General features: G+C 44.7%; 1 protein-coding gene across 1 annotated transcript in view; it reads right to left on the reverse strand.

The window, feature by feature from the left end:
- obscna (obscurin, cytoskeletal calmodulin and titin-interacting RhoGEF a) overlaps window positions 1-15364 on the reverse strand; it is a 168689-nt gene extending 153325 nt beyond the window's left edge. Inside the window, exons 1-8 of the mRNA XM_072914738.1 lie at window positions 15282-15364; window positions 14949-15215; window positions 14271-14432; window positions 14067-14171; window positions 9670-9936; window positions 2019-2288; window positions 1673-1939; window positions 1342-1605 (exon numbers count right to left, since the gene is read on the reverse strand). Of these exons, the coding sequence (XP_072770839.1) occupies window positions 1342-1605; window positions 1673-1939; window positions 2019-2288; window positions 9670-9936; window positions 14067-14171; window positions 14271-14432; window positions 14949-15215; window positions 15282-15321 (1642 nt within the window). The 5' untranslated portion in view covers window positions 15322-15364. The remainder of the gene's footprint in view (window positions 1-1341; window positions 1606-1672; window positions 1940-2018; window positions 2289-9669; window positions 9937-14066; window positions 14172-14270; window positions 14433-14948; window positions 15216-15281) is intronic.
- Window positions 15365-17477: the final 2113 nt, after the last annotated feature.

Genomic DNA, 17477 nt, shown 5'->3' on the forward strand with positions numbered 1-17477 from the left:
GATGAAGTAGTCTTGTGATTTTTTTCCCACACATACATATATATATATATATATATATATATATATATATATATATATATATATATATATATATATATAAGAAATACTTGACTTTCAATGGATTCTAGCTATAAATATATATTTATTTTATTATATATATATATATATATATATATATATATATATAAGAAATACTTGACTTTCAGTGAATTCTAGTTATAAATGTATATTTATTTTATTATATATATAATTATATATACGTATATATATATATATATATATATATATATATATATATATATATATATATATATATATATATATATATATATATATATATATATATATATATGAGAAATACTTGAATTTCAGTGTTCATTTATTTACACATATACACACACATAACACTCATCTACTCATTGTTGAGTTAAGGGTTGAATTGTCCATCCTTGTTCTATTCTCTGTCACTATTTTTCGAACCATGCTGAACACCCTCTCTGATTGCTGTGTGGCACGCACAAAAGTACTTTCATCAAATGCACTAGATGGCAGTATTGTCCTGTTTAAGAGTGTCACAACATTGCTGTTTACGGCAGACGAACTGCTTTACGGTAGACAAAAACGTGACTGCTGTTGTTGTGTGTGTCGTTGCCGCGCTGGGAGGACGTTAATGGAACTGCCTAACAATAAACCCACATAAGAAACCAAGAACTCGCCCTCCATCATTCTACAGTTATAACGTCATTGGGCAGGTACGCTGTTTATATTGTGGGTTAGCGGACTCAAGTCCGCATGGACCTGAGTCCGCCTGAATTTCGGGAGAAAATTTGTCCCGGGAGGTTTTCAGGAGAGGCGCTGAATTTCGGTAGTCTCCCGGAAAATCCGGGAGGGTTGGCAAGTATGGGTTAAAGAGTGAGACGCTGATGGTGTGTTTGACGGAGAAGCATATGGAAGGAGATACTGTAGAAGTCCACTCTCCAAGGTAAATGTTGTACTCAATATTTATGTCACATGTGGTAATTGAACTGTTTTGGTTGCCGAGCACCAATTGAATTGATTGTAGTTCATTTCAGTGGGTGATACTGTTTTGTAATACGAGTTTATAGAAGTACAAGCTGCGTCACAGAGCCAATTGGCTCAGATGGTAGAGCGGCCGTGCCAAGAATTTGAGCTGTTCTTGGTTCGAATCCAGTTCCCGCCATCCTAGTCACAGCCGTTGTGTCCTCGGACAAGACTTCAGAGCGCTTCGAGTACCATGCAGGTATAATAAACACGGACCATTTTTAAACTCCTATCCCAAGGAGCATTTCCTCGGAGTCAAGCAAAAAAGTATCAGCTGACCTTTGACGTTCAGAGTGGTTGTCTGAGAAAGGGGCCCGGTTTTAAAGGTAATCCTGCTGTGCTGGGGCCGGGGCTTCTTCACGGTCAGGCTGTGCATGGTGCCCATGTGCTGGATCCTGTTGACGGCGTTGGAGTAGAGGCGGACATTGTTGAGGAGCCACTCCACGTGGGCCACCACGTAGTTGAGCTCGCATGCAAACGTGGCGACGCCGTCCTCTTCGATTTCCGCGGGTTCAAGGTGTCTCACTAACTTCAGCCTCCGCACTGCGACGTAAAGAAAAGAGGTTCGAGGTACAGTACGTGCAGCTTAAGAAATATTCCTCTGACCTACCTTCAACTTTGAGATTGGCCGTGCTCTGTGAGCCCCCCGCCGTGCAGCGATACTGGCCTGCATCCATTCCAACCAACCCGTGGACGGTCAACTCCGCACGCTTGCCCTCTCTCCTCATGCAGTATTTGTTTGAGGTCTTCAGAGCCGTGCGACCTTTAAACCAGCGCACCGCCCTGGGGGAGGGCGCAAACTCACAGCGCAGCGTCACAGAGCTCTTCTCTTTGGCTTCCACGTCCTCCAAGCTGCGCACAACTTGTAGGGGTCTCTCTGCGGGAGAGAGTACTCATGCTGAAAGCGACACCTCAATCCTTCGACGGATGTATTTAGGGCGGGCGGCTCCACCCACCTTTCACTGTAAGCTGAGCAGAAGAACGACTCTTGCCAGCGACGAAAACCACCGGCCCAGACATGGAGGTCTCTGTGGAAACGAGGCACAGGCTGTGCAGGGTTCCCTCCCTGTAGATATCCACCTCTTCGCTGGGCTCCAGCACTTTGCCATTCAGGGTCCACCTGGGCGGTCTCCCGGACTTCAGGCTGGTCTCCACTTGGAAGAGCGCAGGCTCTGGTTCCATCACTCCCACGGAGCTCATCCCCCGAATGATGCTGATAGCCTGCTCTGCATGGACAGCCAGGAGATACGCTTCTGTTACCAGCACTGTGTAGAACCCTGTTTTTCAACCTGAGCCAAGGCACATTTTTGTCATTGAAAGAATCCCGAGGCACACCGCCAGTAGAAAACATTAAAAAATGAAACTCGGCAGCCGATATTGACAGTAAAAAGTCGTTCTCGCAATTGTTGGATATGAATTCAAACCATAACCAAGCATGCATCACTATACACTCTTAGAAATAAAAGTGCTAAGTAGAACCATATAAGGTTCTTCGGCTCGTCCTCATAGGAGAACCCTTTTTGGCTCCAGGTAGAACCTTTTTATAAAGGTTCCACCTGGAACCCTTTTGGAGGGTTTTACCTAGAACTGTGTGTGTAAGGTTCCACCCAGAACCCCCCATGAGAGGTTCTACAAAGAACCCACGCAGGGAGTTCCACTAAGAACCCTTTCATGTTTCAAGGGTTTCATCTAGAACCCACACAGGGAGTTCCACTAAGAACCCTTTTGTATTTCAAGACTTTCATCTAGAACCCACGCAGGGAGTTCCACTAAGAACCCTTTCGTATTTCAAGGGTTTCATCTAGAACCCACACAGGGAGTTCCACTAAGAACCCTTTCGTTTGTCAAGGGTTTCATCTAGAACCCATGCAGGGAGTTCCACTAAGAACCCTTTCAGGTTTCAAGGGTTTCATCTAGAACCCACACAGGGAGTTCCACAAAGAACTCTTTCATGTTTCAAGGGTTTCATCTAGACCTGACACAGGGGGTTCTAAAAACATCCCTTTTCAAAGGTTTTCACCGATAACCGTCTTGTCTTCTGAGGGTTCTATAAAGAACCATATTGTATTCTACATATCAGTTTAGTTCATATTATATTGTGGTCATTTATCATGTTGACATTGAACAAACATTCAAAACATTTTAATGAGAAAAACATTTATTTAAAGATAGGCACCATTATTGGCAAATGTTATCAGGAAGTATGTCCCTGGTGACACAGGATCTTACCCACGCTTTCAACAATCCCTGAAGAACTCTTTCTTCCAAAAACGGTTCTCTGGATCAAAATAGTTCTTACTGGAACCCTTAGTGTTAGTGAGAACCCTTTTAAAACCAATTATTCAGAAAAGGGGTTTTAAAGGGTTCTCTGGATCAAAATGGTTCTTACTGGAACCATTAGCGTTACCAAGAACCCTTGAAAAACCCTTTCTTCGGGAAAGGGTTTTTCAGAAGCAAATGGTTCCAGTTAGAACCTCAGCCCTTGTAGAAGAACCCTTTTAGAACCCTTATTTCTAAGAGTGTAGCTCTTGTCTCAAAGTCACCACCTGTCACATCACGCCGTGACTTATTTTGAGTTTTTTGGTGGTTTTCTTGTGTGTAGTGTTTTAGTTCTTGTCTTGCGCTCCTATTTTGGTGCTGATTGTCATGTCATGTACGGGTGTACTTTGTGGACGCCATCTGCTCCACGCGCATACTTGCCAACCCTCCCGATTTTCCCGGGAGATTCCCGAATTTCAGTGCCCCTCTCGAAAATCTCTCGGGGCAACCATTCTCCCGAATTTCTCCCGATTTCCGCCCGGACAACAACATACCTGCCAACTACTCCGGTTTTCCAGTAATTAGTACGGTTTTCATCAACCTATTCCGGGTTACGGTTGCAGTGATAAAAAATACGGTTTTTCATTCATTAAAAAAAAAAAATTTTTTTAAGTTTTATTCACGAAATCGCGTAACAACAATGACAATCGACACTGCTTCCCGTAACTTCCTATCGAGCCATTCCGAATGCCATGCGCGAGGCTATTTATAGCACCGCTGCCAAGCACGAGGCACCAGTTGCCATTGTTTCCAAACGAGCGAACGATCATGGAATCAGCCGGAGAAAAATCGCAAACGAGTCTTAAACCGAAAAGAAAACTGCAGTCATTCCGTGAAGAATATTCAAAAGCCTATCCGGGAATAATTATCCGTTCCAAAAAGGGTGAAAACTACGCGAATTGCACCTTGTGCAGACAAGATTTTTCGATCGGACACGGAGGAATTAGCGATGTAAAAGACCACGTTGGGACAAAAAAAGACAAGTCTAATGCCGTTGCTAGCGATACAAGTGGAAAACTTTCAACGTTTTTCGGATTTTAGCCACAAAAAGGTAATGACACCAATGTTATCTATTGGAATTGTTTAGTACTGTTATACTGTTAAAAGTGTTTATGCTTTCAAGTCCAAGTTGAAGAAATCTTGTTAAATGTTGACAGCATAACTACCAAAATGTCCTTAATATTTTTGCAGTGCTATTTCTGTTGAAAAGTTCAAATGATTACATTAGAGATGTGATGTGCCACTTTTCAAGTGTCTGATGGCTTCAATTAATTTTCATTCATTTTTCATATTTTGAATTCTTTTGAAAGGCTTACAAAAAAACGACATTTGAATTGTAATTCCATGCTATTGACAGGACTATTAATTTTAATGAAGTTAGCTTACCATGTTTACAGTATGATAATTGTGATAGAAATGTGAATTTTAGGCACAGAATATTTTTTACAATTGAACAAGGTAGTAGATTATACAAGCTTGGACAGAAAGTTAATAATGACACCAATTTTTTTTTTAATGGAATTGTTTAGTACTGTTTTACCATTTGTTTACTGTAAAAAGTGTTTATACTGTTTATACTTTCAATTAACAAATTGAAGTCTTGTGAAAGGTTGACAGGATAACTGGCATTAACTGTCAAAAGTAATTTCAAACTATTGAAGTTAGCTTACAGAATAAACATGTCAATCAACCCATATGATTTTTGCTGTAATATTTTTGTTTTGAAAAGTCACTGTGACTGATAGAAAAGTGATGGTTTTAGCAACATTTTAACCTGTCTGAATGCTAATAATCATTTTGCGTCGGGGGGGGGGGGCGAAGCCTGAACCCCCCACCAGGACTTTGTCCTGGACCTACCGGGGCCTGCAACCCCTGGACCCTGGCTACTAGGTTTTTCTGATTTCAAAAGTTGGCAGGTATGCAACAATATTGGGGGTGTGCCTATAAAGGCACTGCCTTTAACGTCCTCTACAACCTGTCGCCACGTCCGCTTTTCCTCCATACAAACAGCGTGCCGGCCCAGTCACATTATATATGCGGCTTTAACATACACATAAGTGGATGCAACGCATACTTGATCAACAGCCATACAGGTCACACCGAGGGTGGCCGTATAAACAACTTTAACACTGTTACAAATATGCGCCACACTGTGAACCCACACCAAACAAGAATGACAAACACATTTCGGGAGAACATCTGCACCGTAACACAACATAAACACAACAGAACAAATACCCAGAACCCCTTGCAGCACTAACTCTTCCGGGACACTACAATATACACCCCCGAATTCAGAGGTCTCAAGGTTGGCAAGTTTGTCCACACGCTGTAAGTCTTTGCTGTCGTCCAGCATTCTGTTTTTGTTTACTTTGCAGCCAGTTCAGTGTTAGCTTCGTTTTGCATAGCCATCCCTAAGCTTCGATGCCTTTCGTTAGCGGCACTCGCCTTTTGTTTATCTTTGTTTTAAGCGTTAGATACCTTTTTACCTGCAAACCATCGTCGTCGTTCCCGACATCTACAAAGCAATTAGCTACCTGCTGCCACCTACTGATATGGAAGAGTATTACACGGTTACTCTGCCGAGCTCTAGACAGCACCGACACTCAACAACGGCACATTTGCGGATTTTAATTACCGGTTTGCAAAAAAATATTTTTAACCCAATTAGGTGAAATGACCTAATCTCCCACGGCACACCAAACAATATCTCACGGTACACTAGTGTGGTTGAAAAACGCTGGTGTAGGACATGGTACAGTAGAACCTCTGAAGTCCAAACCCTCTGAGGTCTTCACCTTGCACATTTAAGATCTTAAACCTCAAAAAACAAGGAACGACACGTTTCAGGGACAGTTTGGGTCAATTATAAAATGGGGCTGGTCACTTCTTTTTTTTTTTTACCAGAACTGGCCCCTATTTTACTGGACAAAGTCAGCGGACTTAGAAAAGAACTAAAAGATCTGAAGGTCCCAAAGTACCCCAAAAAGGAACATATCTCCCTAACCATAGGGCTGGGGACCATTGTTAGGCCGCCAAAAAGTATCTGTTTGGGCCACAGCGGTACTCAGTTGTAATACACCTTTCCACCACTTGTGTGACAATATCAAACAGAGTAAGACTGGAGCTAAAGTTTTTTAAGCGCAAAAAATATGACTAAAGTGGTGAAGCTGTATTTTCATTTGCAGGTAAAGTTTAGTTAAGAAACATTTATTATTAATTTAGTTATAATTTACTTATTTTTGCAATGCATTGTTGAGTTCCTTAAGGCTCTGGATGTTGTGGGGTTGTCTTGGTTGACAAGACTCTGCAACATCGCGTGGACATCGGGGGCGGTACCTCTGGATTGGCAGACCGGGGTGGTGGTTCCTCTCTTAAAGAAGGGGAACCGGAGGGTGTGTTCCAACTATCGTGGGATCACACTCCTCAGCCTTCCCGGTAAGGTCTATTCAGGTGTACTGGAGAGGAGGCTACGCCGGATAGTCGAACCTCGGATTCAGGAGGAACAGTGTGGTTTTCGTCCTGGTCGTGGAACTGTGGACCAGCTCTATACTCTCGGCAGGGTCCTTGAGGGTGCATGGGAGTTTGCCCAACCAGTCTACATGTGCTTTGTGGACTTGGAGAAGGCATTCGACCGTGTACCCCGGGAAGTCCTGTGGGGAGTGCTCAGAGAGTATGGGGTAACGGACTGTCTTATTGTGGCAGTTCGCTCCCTGTATAATCAGTGTCAGAGCTTGGTCCGCATTGCCGGCAGTAAGTCGGACACGTTTCCAGTGAGGGTTGGACTCCGCCAAGGCTGCCCTTTGTCACCGATTCTGTTCATAACCTTTATGGACAGAATTTCTAGGCGCAGTCAGGGCGTTGAGGGGATCTGGTTTGGTGGCTGCAGGATTAGGTCTCTGCTTTTTGCAGATGATGTGGTCCTGATGGCTTCCTCTGGCCAAGATCTTCAGCTCTCGCTGGATCGGTTCGCAGCCGAGTGTGAAGCGACTGGGATGGGAATCAGCACCTCCAAGTCCGAGTCCATGGTTCTCTCCCGGAAAAGGGTGGAGTGCCATCTCCGGGTTGGGGAGGAGATCTTTCCCCAAGTGGAGGAGTTCAAGTACCTCGGAGTCTTGTTCACGAGTGGGGGAAGAGTGGATCGTGAGATCGACAGGCGGATCGGTGCGGCGTCTTCAGTAATGCGGACGCTGTATCGATCCGTTGTGGTGAAGAAGGAGCTGAGCCGGAAGGCAAAGCTCTCGATTTACCGGTCGATCTACGTTCCCATCCTCACCTATGGTCATGAGCTTTGGGTCATGACCGAAAGGACAAGATCACGGGTACAAGCGGCCGAAATGAGTTTCCTCCGCCGAGTGGCGGGGCTCTCCCTTAGAGATAGGGTGAGAAGCTCTGTCATTCGGGGGGAGCTCAAAGTAAAGCCGCTGCTCCTCCACATCGAGAGGAGCCAGATGAGGTGGTTCGGGCATCTGGTCAGGATGCCACCCGAACGCCTCCCTAGGAAGGTGTTTCGGGCACGTCCGACCGGTAGGAGGCCACGGGGAAGACCCAGGACACGCTGGAAAGACTATCTCTCCCGGCTGGCCTGGGAACGCCTCGGTATCCCCCGGGAGGAGCTGGACGAAGTGGCTGGAGAGAGGGAAGTCTGGGCTTCCCTGCTTAAGCTGCTGCCCCCGCGACCCGACCTCGGATAAGCGGAAGAAGATGGATGGATGGGATGGATGGATGTTGTATGTAAACGTTTTTATGACTCCCTTCTTTTGCAGTCGATTTTATTAGTATTTGTTTTGTCATCCGCCCGATTTTAAACCTTGATAATAGTGTTTGTGATTAACACAAACTCTAAGTAGGTTTGATATAATTATTGAATACGATTCAAATCAACAGTAAGATTACTAATTGTTTAAATTTGAGTGGGCCCCAGACCCCTCTGTTGTGGAAATGTTGAGCCCTGCTGTCAAAAAGGTTAAGAACCCCTGCCCTATAGGTTCTCAAGGACCCCAAACAGACTTACCCCTAAAAGGTTAGATGTAATTATTGAATACGATTAAAAACAAGAGTAAGATTACTAATCGTTCACATTTGAGTGGGTCCCAGTCCCCCCTGTAGTGGAAATGTTGAGCCCTGGGATCAAAAAGGTTAAGAACCTCTGCCCTAAAGGTTCTCAAGGACCCCAAACAGACTTACCTCTAAAAGGTTAGATGTAATTATTGATTACGATTAAAATCAAGAGTAAGATTACTAATTGTTCAAATTAGACTGGGCCCCTGTAGTGGAAATGTTGAGCCCTGGGATCAAAAAGGTTAAGAACCCCTGGCCTAAAAGTTCTAAAGTACCCCAAACAGACTCAATCCTAAAAGTCCTGGTGCTCCAAATGGTCGAAAACATACCCCAAAGGTCCAGGGTGGGCCTTCTGGATGAACTTCAGACTTTTTGGTATGGTATGGTATGGATTGATTGATTGATTGAGACTTTTATTAGTAGATAGTACAGTACAGTACATATTCCGTACAATTGACCACTAAATGGTAACACCCCAATAAGTTTTTCAACTTGTTTAAGTCGGGGTCCACGTTAGTCAATTCATGGAATGGTATGGTATGCTCTTTGTTGTCATGGGTCACCACTTAACGGCGCCCCGTAAAAGGTGGGGAAGAAGGTAGACGCTGGGGAAGGATGAGTAAAAAAAAAAAGTCGATCTGGGATCCTATCGGTGGAGGGGCCACAGACTGGGAAAACCTGATAGCCAATAAGCACAGATCAACAATTTACACAGGGTAACCCCATTTATCATTGGGAACACTCAGGATCTTTTGGGACCTACAGGGCCCACATGGGTTAAATTCGGACCTGGTCCATATTTAGAAAATGGGATTAGGGTTAAAGTTGTGGACCTTCTAACTCTACAGCGTTCGATATCACAAACTCAACAGTATCGAGTCTAGAGTCTACTCTTTGTAGATGCTTTGCTTTGTCTGCTTATTGTGTTAGTTCTTGTTAGGCTACACCCACTCCAATAGAAGCACCAGCTTCGGGCGTGTTTAGGGAAGACGTAAATACATCGGAAGTTGCAGAATGTGAGTACGCACCATCAAAAATAGTGTTTCTTCCTAGTAGTTGTACACTGTTACACGTGTTCACGGACTACTTTATAAATGTCTGTACTGAATAGTTGAAGAAGATTTCGTCAGTGTGACCCTACATCGGATCGGATGTCGGTTAGCATCCCAAAATTAGGATTCACAGAGTTCCCACTGCATGTGGCACGTTGTAACTGATATATCTCACCCTCCACCAGAAGCTGGCAAGATGTTTTGTCATCTCCCGCGTCGCAGATGTAGGTGTCTTCATCCGAGGAGCATACGTCGTCGATGGTGAGCTGCCTGAAGACGTCTTGGCAGATCAGTTGGTACTTCTTGCCGGACTGGAGCTCCCTCCTGTTCTTGTACCATCGGACTTGAGCGTTGGCCCGGGAAACCTGGCACTCCAGCAGACCTCGGTGGTGGTACATGGCGATCTTGACCCTCAGGGGGCGCACTATTTGGACCGGGAGCTCTGTGGATTTGAGAAAACAGGCAATAACGTAGCGTATCATTTTGAAGATGATTTCAAAAAGGGATGTAACGTTACTGGTATTAATGATAAACCGCGCTAAAATTCATGTCGATTAGTATTACCGCTTCAAATTAAAACGATCATAAAACCGCGATTGATAACCGCACCTTGATAAGCACATCTTCTTCCGCTTATCCGAGGTCGGATCGCGGGGGCAGCAGCCTAAGCAGGGAAGCCCAGACTTCCCTCTCCCCAGCCACTTCGTCCAGCCCCTCCCGGGAGACATAGTCTTCCCAACGTGTCCTGGGTCTTCCCCGTGGCCTCCTATCGGTCGGACGTGCCCTAAACACCTCCCTAGGGAGGCGTTCAGGTGGCATCCTGACCAGATGCCCGAACCACCTCATTTGGCTCCTCTCGATATGGAGGAGCAGCGGCTTTACTTTGAGCTCCCCCCGGATGACAGAGCTTCTCACCCTATCTCTAAGGGAGAGCCCCGCCACCCGGCGGAGGAAACTCATTTCGGCTGCTTGTACCCGTGATCTTGTCCTTTCGGTCATAACCCAAAGCTCATGACCATAGGTGAGGATGGGAACGTAGATCGACCGGTAGATTGAGAGCCTTGCCTTCCGGCTCAGCTCCTTCTTTACCACAACGGATCGATACAGCGTCCGCATTACTGAAGACGCCGCACCGATCTGCCTGTCGATCTCACCATCCACTCTTCCCTCACTCGTGAACAAGACTCCGAGGTACTTGAACTCCTCCACTTGGAGCAGGGTCTCCTCCCCAACCCGGAGATGGCTTCTCCACCCTTTTCCGGGCGAGAACCATGAACTCGGACTTGGAGGTGCCGATTCCCATCCCAGTCGCTTCACTCTCGGCTGCGAACCGATCCAGTGAGAGCCGAAGATTCTGGCCAGATGAAGCCATCAGGACCACATCATCTGCAAAAAGCAGAGACCTAATCCTGCAGCCACCAAACCGGATCCCCCTCAACGCCTTGACTGCACCTAGAAATTCTGTCCATAAAAGTTATGAACAGAATCTGTGACAAAGGGCATCCTTGGCGGAGTCCAACCCTCACTGAAAACGGGTCTGACTTACTGCCGGTAATGCGGACCGCCACAATCAGACAGTCCGACACCTCATACTCTCTGAGCACTCCCCACAGGACTTCCCGAGGGACACGGTTGAATGCCTTCTCCAAGTCCACAAAGCAGAGTTGATTACAACAACACAGATTACAACAATAGTTGTATCCATCCATCCATCCATCCATCTTCTTCCGCTTATCCGAGGTCGGGTCGCGGGGGCAGCAGCTTAAGCAGGGAAGCCCAGACTTCCCTCTCCCCAGCCACTTTGTCCAACTCCTCCCGGGGGATCCCGAGGCGTTCCCAGGCCAGCCGGGAGAGATAGTCTTCCCAGCGTGTCCTGGGTCTTCCCCGTGGCCTCCTACCAGTCGGACGTGCCCTAAACACCTCCCTAGGGAGGCGTTCAGGTGGCATCCTGACCAGATGCCCGAACCACCTCATCTGGCTCCTCTCAATATGGAGGAGCAGCGGCTTTACTTTGAGCTCCTCCCGGATGACAGAGCTTCTCACCCTATCTCTAAGAGAGAGACCCGCCACCCGGCGGAGGAAACTCATTTCGGCTGCTTGTACCCGTGATCTTGTCCTTTCGGTCATAACCCCAAAGCTCATGACCATAGGTGAGGATGGGAATGTAGATCGACCGGTAGATTGAGAGCCTTGCCTTCCGGCTTAGCTCCTTCTTTACCACAACGGATCGATACAGTGTCCGCATTACTGAAGACGCTGCACCGATCCGCCTGTCGATCTCACGATCCACTCTTCCCTCACTCGTGAACAAGACTCCGAGGTACTTGAACTCCTCCACTTGGAGCAGGGTCTCCTCCCCAACCCGGAGATGGCACTCCACCCTTTTCCGGGCGAGAACCATGGACTCGGACTTGGAGGCAATAACGTAACGTATAATTTTGAAGATGATCTCAAAAAGGGATGTAACGTTACTGGTATTAATGATAAACCGCGCTAAAATTCATGTCGATTAGTATTACCGTTTCAAATTAAAACGATCATAAAACCGTGATTGATAACCGCACCTTGATAAGCACATCTTCTTCCGCTTATCCGAGGTCGGATCGCAGGGGCAGCAGCCTAAGCAGAGAAGCCCAGACATCCCTCTCCCTAGCCACTTCGTCCAGCCCCTCCCGGGAGACATAGTCTTCCCAACGTGTCCTAGGTCTTCCCCGTGGCCTCCTACCGGTCGGACGTGCCCTAAACATCTCCCTAGGGAGGCGTTCGGGTGGCCCGAACCACCTCATCTGGCTCCTCTCGATGTGGAGGAGCAGCGGCTTTACTTTGAGCTCCTCCCGGATGGCAGAGCTTCTCACCCTATCTCTAAGGGAGAGCCCCGCCACCCGGCGGAGGAAGCTCATTTCGGCTGCTTGTACCCGTGATCTTGTCCTTTCGGTCATAACCCCAAAGCTCATGACCATAGGTGAGGATGAGAACGTAGATCAACCGGTAGATTGAGAGCCTTGCCTTCCGGCTTAGCTCCTTCTTTACCACAACGGATCGATACAGTGTCCGCATTACTGAAGACGCCGCACCGATCCGCCTGTCGATCTCACCATCCACTCTTCCCTCACTCGTGAACAAGACTCCGAGGTACTTGAACTCCTCCACTCGGAGCAGGGTCTCCTCCCCAACCCAGAGATGGCACTCCACCCTTTTCCGGGCGAGAACCATGGACTCGGACTTGGAGGCAATAACGTAACGTATAATTTTGAAGATGATCTCAAAAAGGGATGTAACGTTACTGGTATTAATGATAAACCGCGCTAAAATTCATGTCGATTAGTATTACCGTTTCAAATTAAAATGATCATAAAACCGTGATTGATAACCGCACCTTGATAAGCACATCTTCTTCCGCTTATCCGAGGTCGGATCGCAGGGGCAGCAGCCTAAGCAGGGAAGCCCAGACATCCCTCTCCCCAGCCACTTTGTCCAGCCCCTCCCGGGAGACATAGTCCTCCCAACGTGTCCTGGGTCTTCCCCGTGGCCTCCTACCGGTCGGACGTGCCCTAAACACCTCCCTAGGGAGGCGTTCAGGTGGCATCCTGACCAGATGCCCGAACCACCTCATCTGGCTCCTCTTAATATGGAGGAGCAGCGGCTTTACTTTGAGCTCCCTCCCGGATGACAGAGCTTCTCACCCTATCTCTAAGGGAGAGCCCCGCCACCCGGCGGAGGAAACTCATTTCGGCTGCTTGGACCCGTGATCTTGTCCTTTCGGTCATAACCCAAAGCTCATGACCATAGGTGAGGATGGGAATGTAGATCGACCGGTAGATTGAGAGCCTTGCCTTCCGGCTTAGCTCCTTCTTTACCACAACAGATCGATACAGCGTCCGCATTACTGAAGACGCCGCACCGATCCCCCTGTCGATCTCACGATCCACTCTTCCCCCACTCGTGAAAAAGACTCCGAGGTACTTGAACTCCTCCACTTGGAGCAGGGTCTCCTCCCCAACCCAGAGATGGCACTCCACCCTTTTCCGGGCGAGAACCATGAACTCGGACTTGGAGGTGCCAATTCCCATCCCAGTCGCTTCACTCTCGGCTGCGAACCGATCCAGTGAGAGCCGAAGATCCTGGCTAGATGAAGCCATCAGGACCACATCATCTGCAAAGAGCAGAGACCTAATCCTGCAGCCACCAAACCGGATCCCCTCAACGCCTTGACTGCACCTAGAAATTCTGTCCATAAAAGTTATGAACAGAATCTGTGACAAAGGGCAGCCTTGGCACAGTCCAACCCTCACTGAAAACGGGTCCGACTGACTGCCGGCAATGCGGACCAAGCTCTGACACTGATCATACAGGGAGCGGACCGCCACAATCAGACAGTCCGATACCTCATACTCTCTGAGCACTCCCCACAGGACTTCCCGAGGGACAAGGTCGAATGCCTTCTCCATGTCCACAAAGCACAGTTGATTACAACAACACAATAGTTGTAATCTATTGTTATTCAATTCCATTCTTAGCCTGTTAAAATTGTGTAGGAGTTCTTACAAAAAAGTAATAAAACTAGGGACTGACCTTTGACTGTAAGAGTGGCACAAGACCAGACTCGCTGGGCAGAGAATCGGATCTGGCCAGCGTGCTCCGGTCTGACAGACTTAAAAGACAAGGTGTGGATTTGACCTGAAACCACATTCACAACAGAAGGAATCCTGTTTACATGCATTTTACTTGTACTGACTCACTTACATTTGACTACATCCTGTACTTGTACTGACTCACCCTGATGTCTGATCTTTATGTTGTCCCCGTGTCGGACCCTGCAGTCGTCCCTGTACCAGCGGCCCTCCACATCCTCCTGGTTGACTTCACACAGGAAGCTGACGGACTGGCGCTCCATGGTGTCCACGTCCTCCAGCTCCTTCACCATCTGGATGTCCCGAGCTGCAAGGAAAGTACTTAGTAAACACACCGACTGCTAGAGTGACCCTGCGCTAGCTTGTTAGCATTATCACGCTAACTTTTTTTTTTATCCAGTTTTACAGCCGAAAGCCTCATATGACACATGCTAACTGTTAGCACGATAACATTACCATGCTAACTTTCCCAGACAATTTTGCAGTCGAGCCACCTCGGAGTTATCAAATTAGTACTTGACACATGCTAACATGCTAACACTACCCTGGTAACTTTTTCAGCCAATTTTGTAGTCGAACGCCTCGAAGTCATATAACTTGGCAGCTAGCATTGACATTCTATCATGCTAAATTACCCACGCTAACTTTTTCAGCCAATTTTGTGGCTGAACACTTCAGAGTCATATGCCTTGGTACTTGACTCATGCTAATTGTTAGCATGCTAACATTACCACTCCTTCAGAGTCATATATCTTGGTGCTTGACACATGGTATCCAAGTGTTACGGCCAAGACGAGACCCTGTGTCGGTCCTCTGAGCCCACCTCTGACAGAGAGTCGAGCAGACGTCTCGATGCCGTTGGTGTGGAAGGAGATCAGGCCGGCGTCCGCCAAAGCCACGCGGCTCAGTACGAGGGCGTGCGTCTTCCCGTGTGCGCTCATGCGACAGTTGGGCTTGGACTTGAGCTGCAGCCCATCCCTGGTCCACACTCCCTCCATGTAGGCCAAGTTGAGGGTCACCTCCAAGGAGCAGCTCTCGCACTCGCTCACTTCCACATCCTCCAGGCCTTTCACCACCTGGACACGCTTCTCTGGATTGTGAAGACACACCGTTTAAGAAAAGGTGTGTGCTCCATCACCATTGTTGCATTCCTTACTTGCAGCTGCTACTATTCCTCCAGGTATGTGGTCTGCCATGCTGCCTGCTGATGGGTGGACTTCCTCTCTGGCCCAGGATACACAATGGTCCACAGGTAAACATCAACACTGTATGTATGCATGGGGCTTCATTAGTCAATCAGCAGGGGTGTCCACAGTGCAGCTTGTTTTTTTAACGGTTCTGAAAAAATCTCATACCAAAAAAAGCATAACAAATGGAATAAAAGAGCAAATAAGTGAAATGTAACGGATAAAAGTTGCAATGGTGACTTTAATAACACTAAGCTGCCATGCAGGCTATTTCTTTCTTTAAAACTGATAGATATAATAATGAATCAAAATCAGCACTCTTATGAATTATTGATCTATTAAAGGCTCAAATTATTTTACATCAAATATTCCACTTTGACATTTTTTGGGGGAATATATTGCATATTTTATATTGTCATAAAAACGGTGTTTTCTTTAACAAAAAGGGCATAAAACATTTTTAAAAAATTTAAAAAATGTATATATTTTTATGAGTGGGGCCCTTTTAGGTTTAAAAATCTTAGTGGGACTTTTAAAAAAAACTGTCATTGCTCAAAAAATAATAATGAACTAATTTCAATGTTATGAAATATTGATCTATTGAAGGCTCCAATTACTTTACATCAAATATTCCACTTTCACATTTTGGGGGAATATAATGCATATTTGCATATTTTGTATCGTCATTAATTTAAAACTGTGTTTTCTTTAAAAAAAAAAAAAAAAAAAAAAAAAAAAAGGGCATAAAAAAAATGTATTTTTAATTTTTATGAGTGGGGCCCTTTTAGGTCCTAAGAATCTTAGTGGGACTTAAAATTTAAAAAAAACTGTTATTTCTCAAAAAATAATAATGAACTAATTTCACTGCTATGAATATATTGTATATGTTGTGTTATTGTCATACAAAACTGTGTTTTCTGTAACAAAAATGGCATAAAACATAAAAAAAAAAAAAACATTATACATTTTTATGAGTGCTAGGTCCTAAGAATCTTAGTGGAACTTGAAAAAAAAACTGTTATTTCTCAAAAAATAATAATTAACTAATTTCAATGTTATGAAATATTGATCTATTGAAAGCTCCAAGTACTTTACATCAAATATTCCACTTTGACATTTTTTGGGGGAATATATTGCATATTTGCATATTTTATATTGTCATTAAAACTGTGTTTTCTTTAAAAAAAAGGGCATAAAACATAAAAAAGATTAAAAAAGGTATACATTTTTATGAGTGGGGCCCTTTTAGGTCCTAAGAATCTTAGTGGGACTTAAAAAAACAACAGCTGTTATTTCTCAAAAAATAATAATGAACTAATTTCAATGTTATGAAATATTGATCTATTGAAGGCTCCAATTACTTTACATCAAATATTCCACTTTCACATTTTTGGGGGAATATATTGCATATTTGCATATTTTATATCGTCATTAATTAAAAACTGTGTTTTCTTTAAAAAAAAAAAGAAAAAAAGGGGGGCATAAAAAAAAATGTTTTTTTAATTTTTATGAGTGGGACCCTTTTAGGTCCTAAGAATCTTATTGGGACTTAAAAAAAAACAAAAAAAACCTGTTATTTCTCAAAAAATAATAATGAACTAATTTCACTGCTATGAATATATTGTATATGTTGTGTTATTGTCATACAAAACTGTGTTTTCTGTAACAAAAATGGCATAAAACATAAAAAAAAAAAAAACATTATACATTTTTATGAGTGCTAGGTCCTAAGAATCTTAGTGGGACTTGAAAAAAAAACTGTTATTTCTCAAAAAATAATAATGAACTAATTTCAATGTTATGAAATATTGATCTATTGAAGGCTCCAATTACTTTACATCAAATATTCCACTTTGACATTTTTTGGGGGGAATATATTGCGAATTTTTCAATATTTTATATTGTCATTAAAACTGTGTTTTCTTTAACAAAAAGGGCATAAAACATAAAAAAGATTAAAAAATGTGTACATTTTTATGAGTGGAGCCCTTTTAGGTCCTAAGAATCTTAGTGGGACTTTAAAAAAAAAACTGTCATTGCTCAAAAAATAATAATGAACTAATTTCAATGTTATGAAATATTGATTTATTTATTGAAAGCTCCAATTACTTTACATCAAATATTCCACTTTGACATTTTTTGGGTGAATATATTGCATATTTGCA

This window comes from Nerophis lumbriciformis, linkage group LG14 (genome assembly GCF_033978685.3).
Source record: "Nerophis lumbriciformis linkage group LG14, RoL_Nlum_v2.1, whole genome shotgun sequence".
Lineage (NCBI taxonomy): Eukaryota > Metazoa > Chordata > Actinopteri > Syngnathiformes > Syngnathidae > Nerophis > Nerophis lumbriciformis.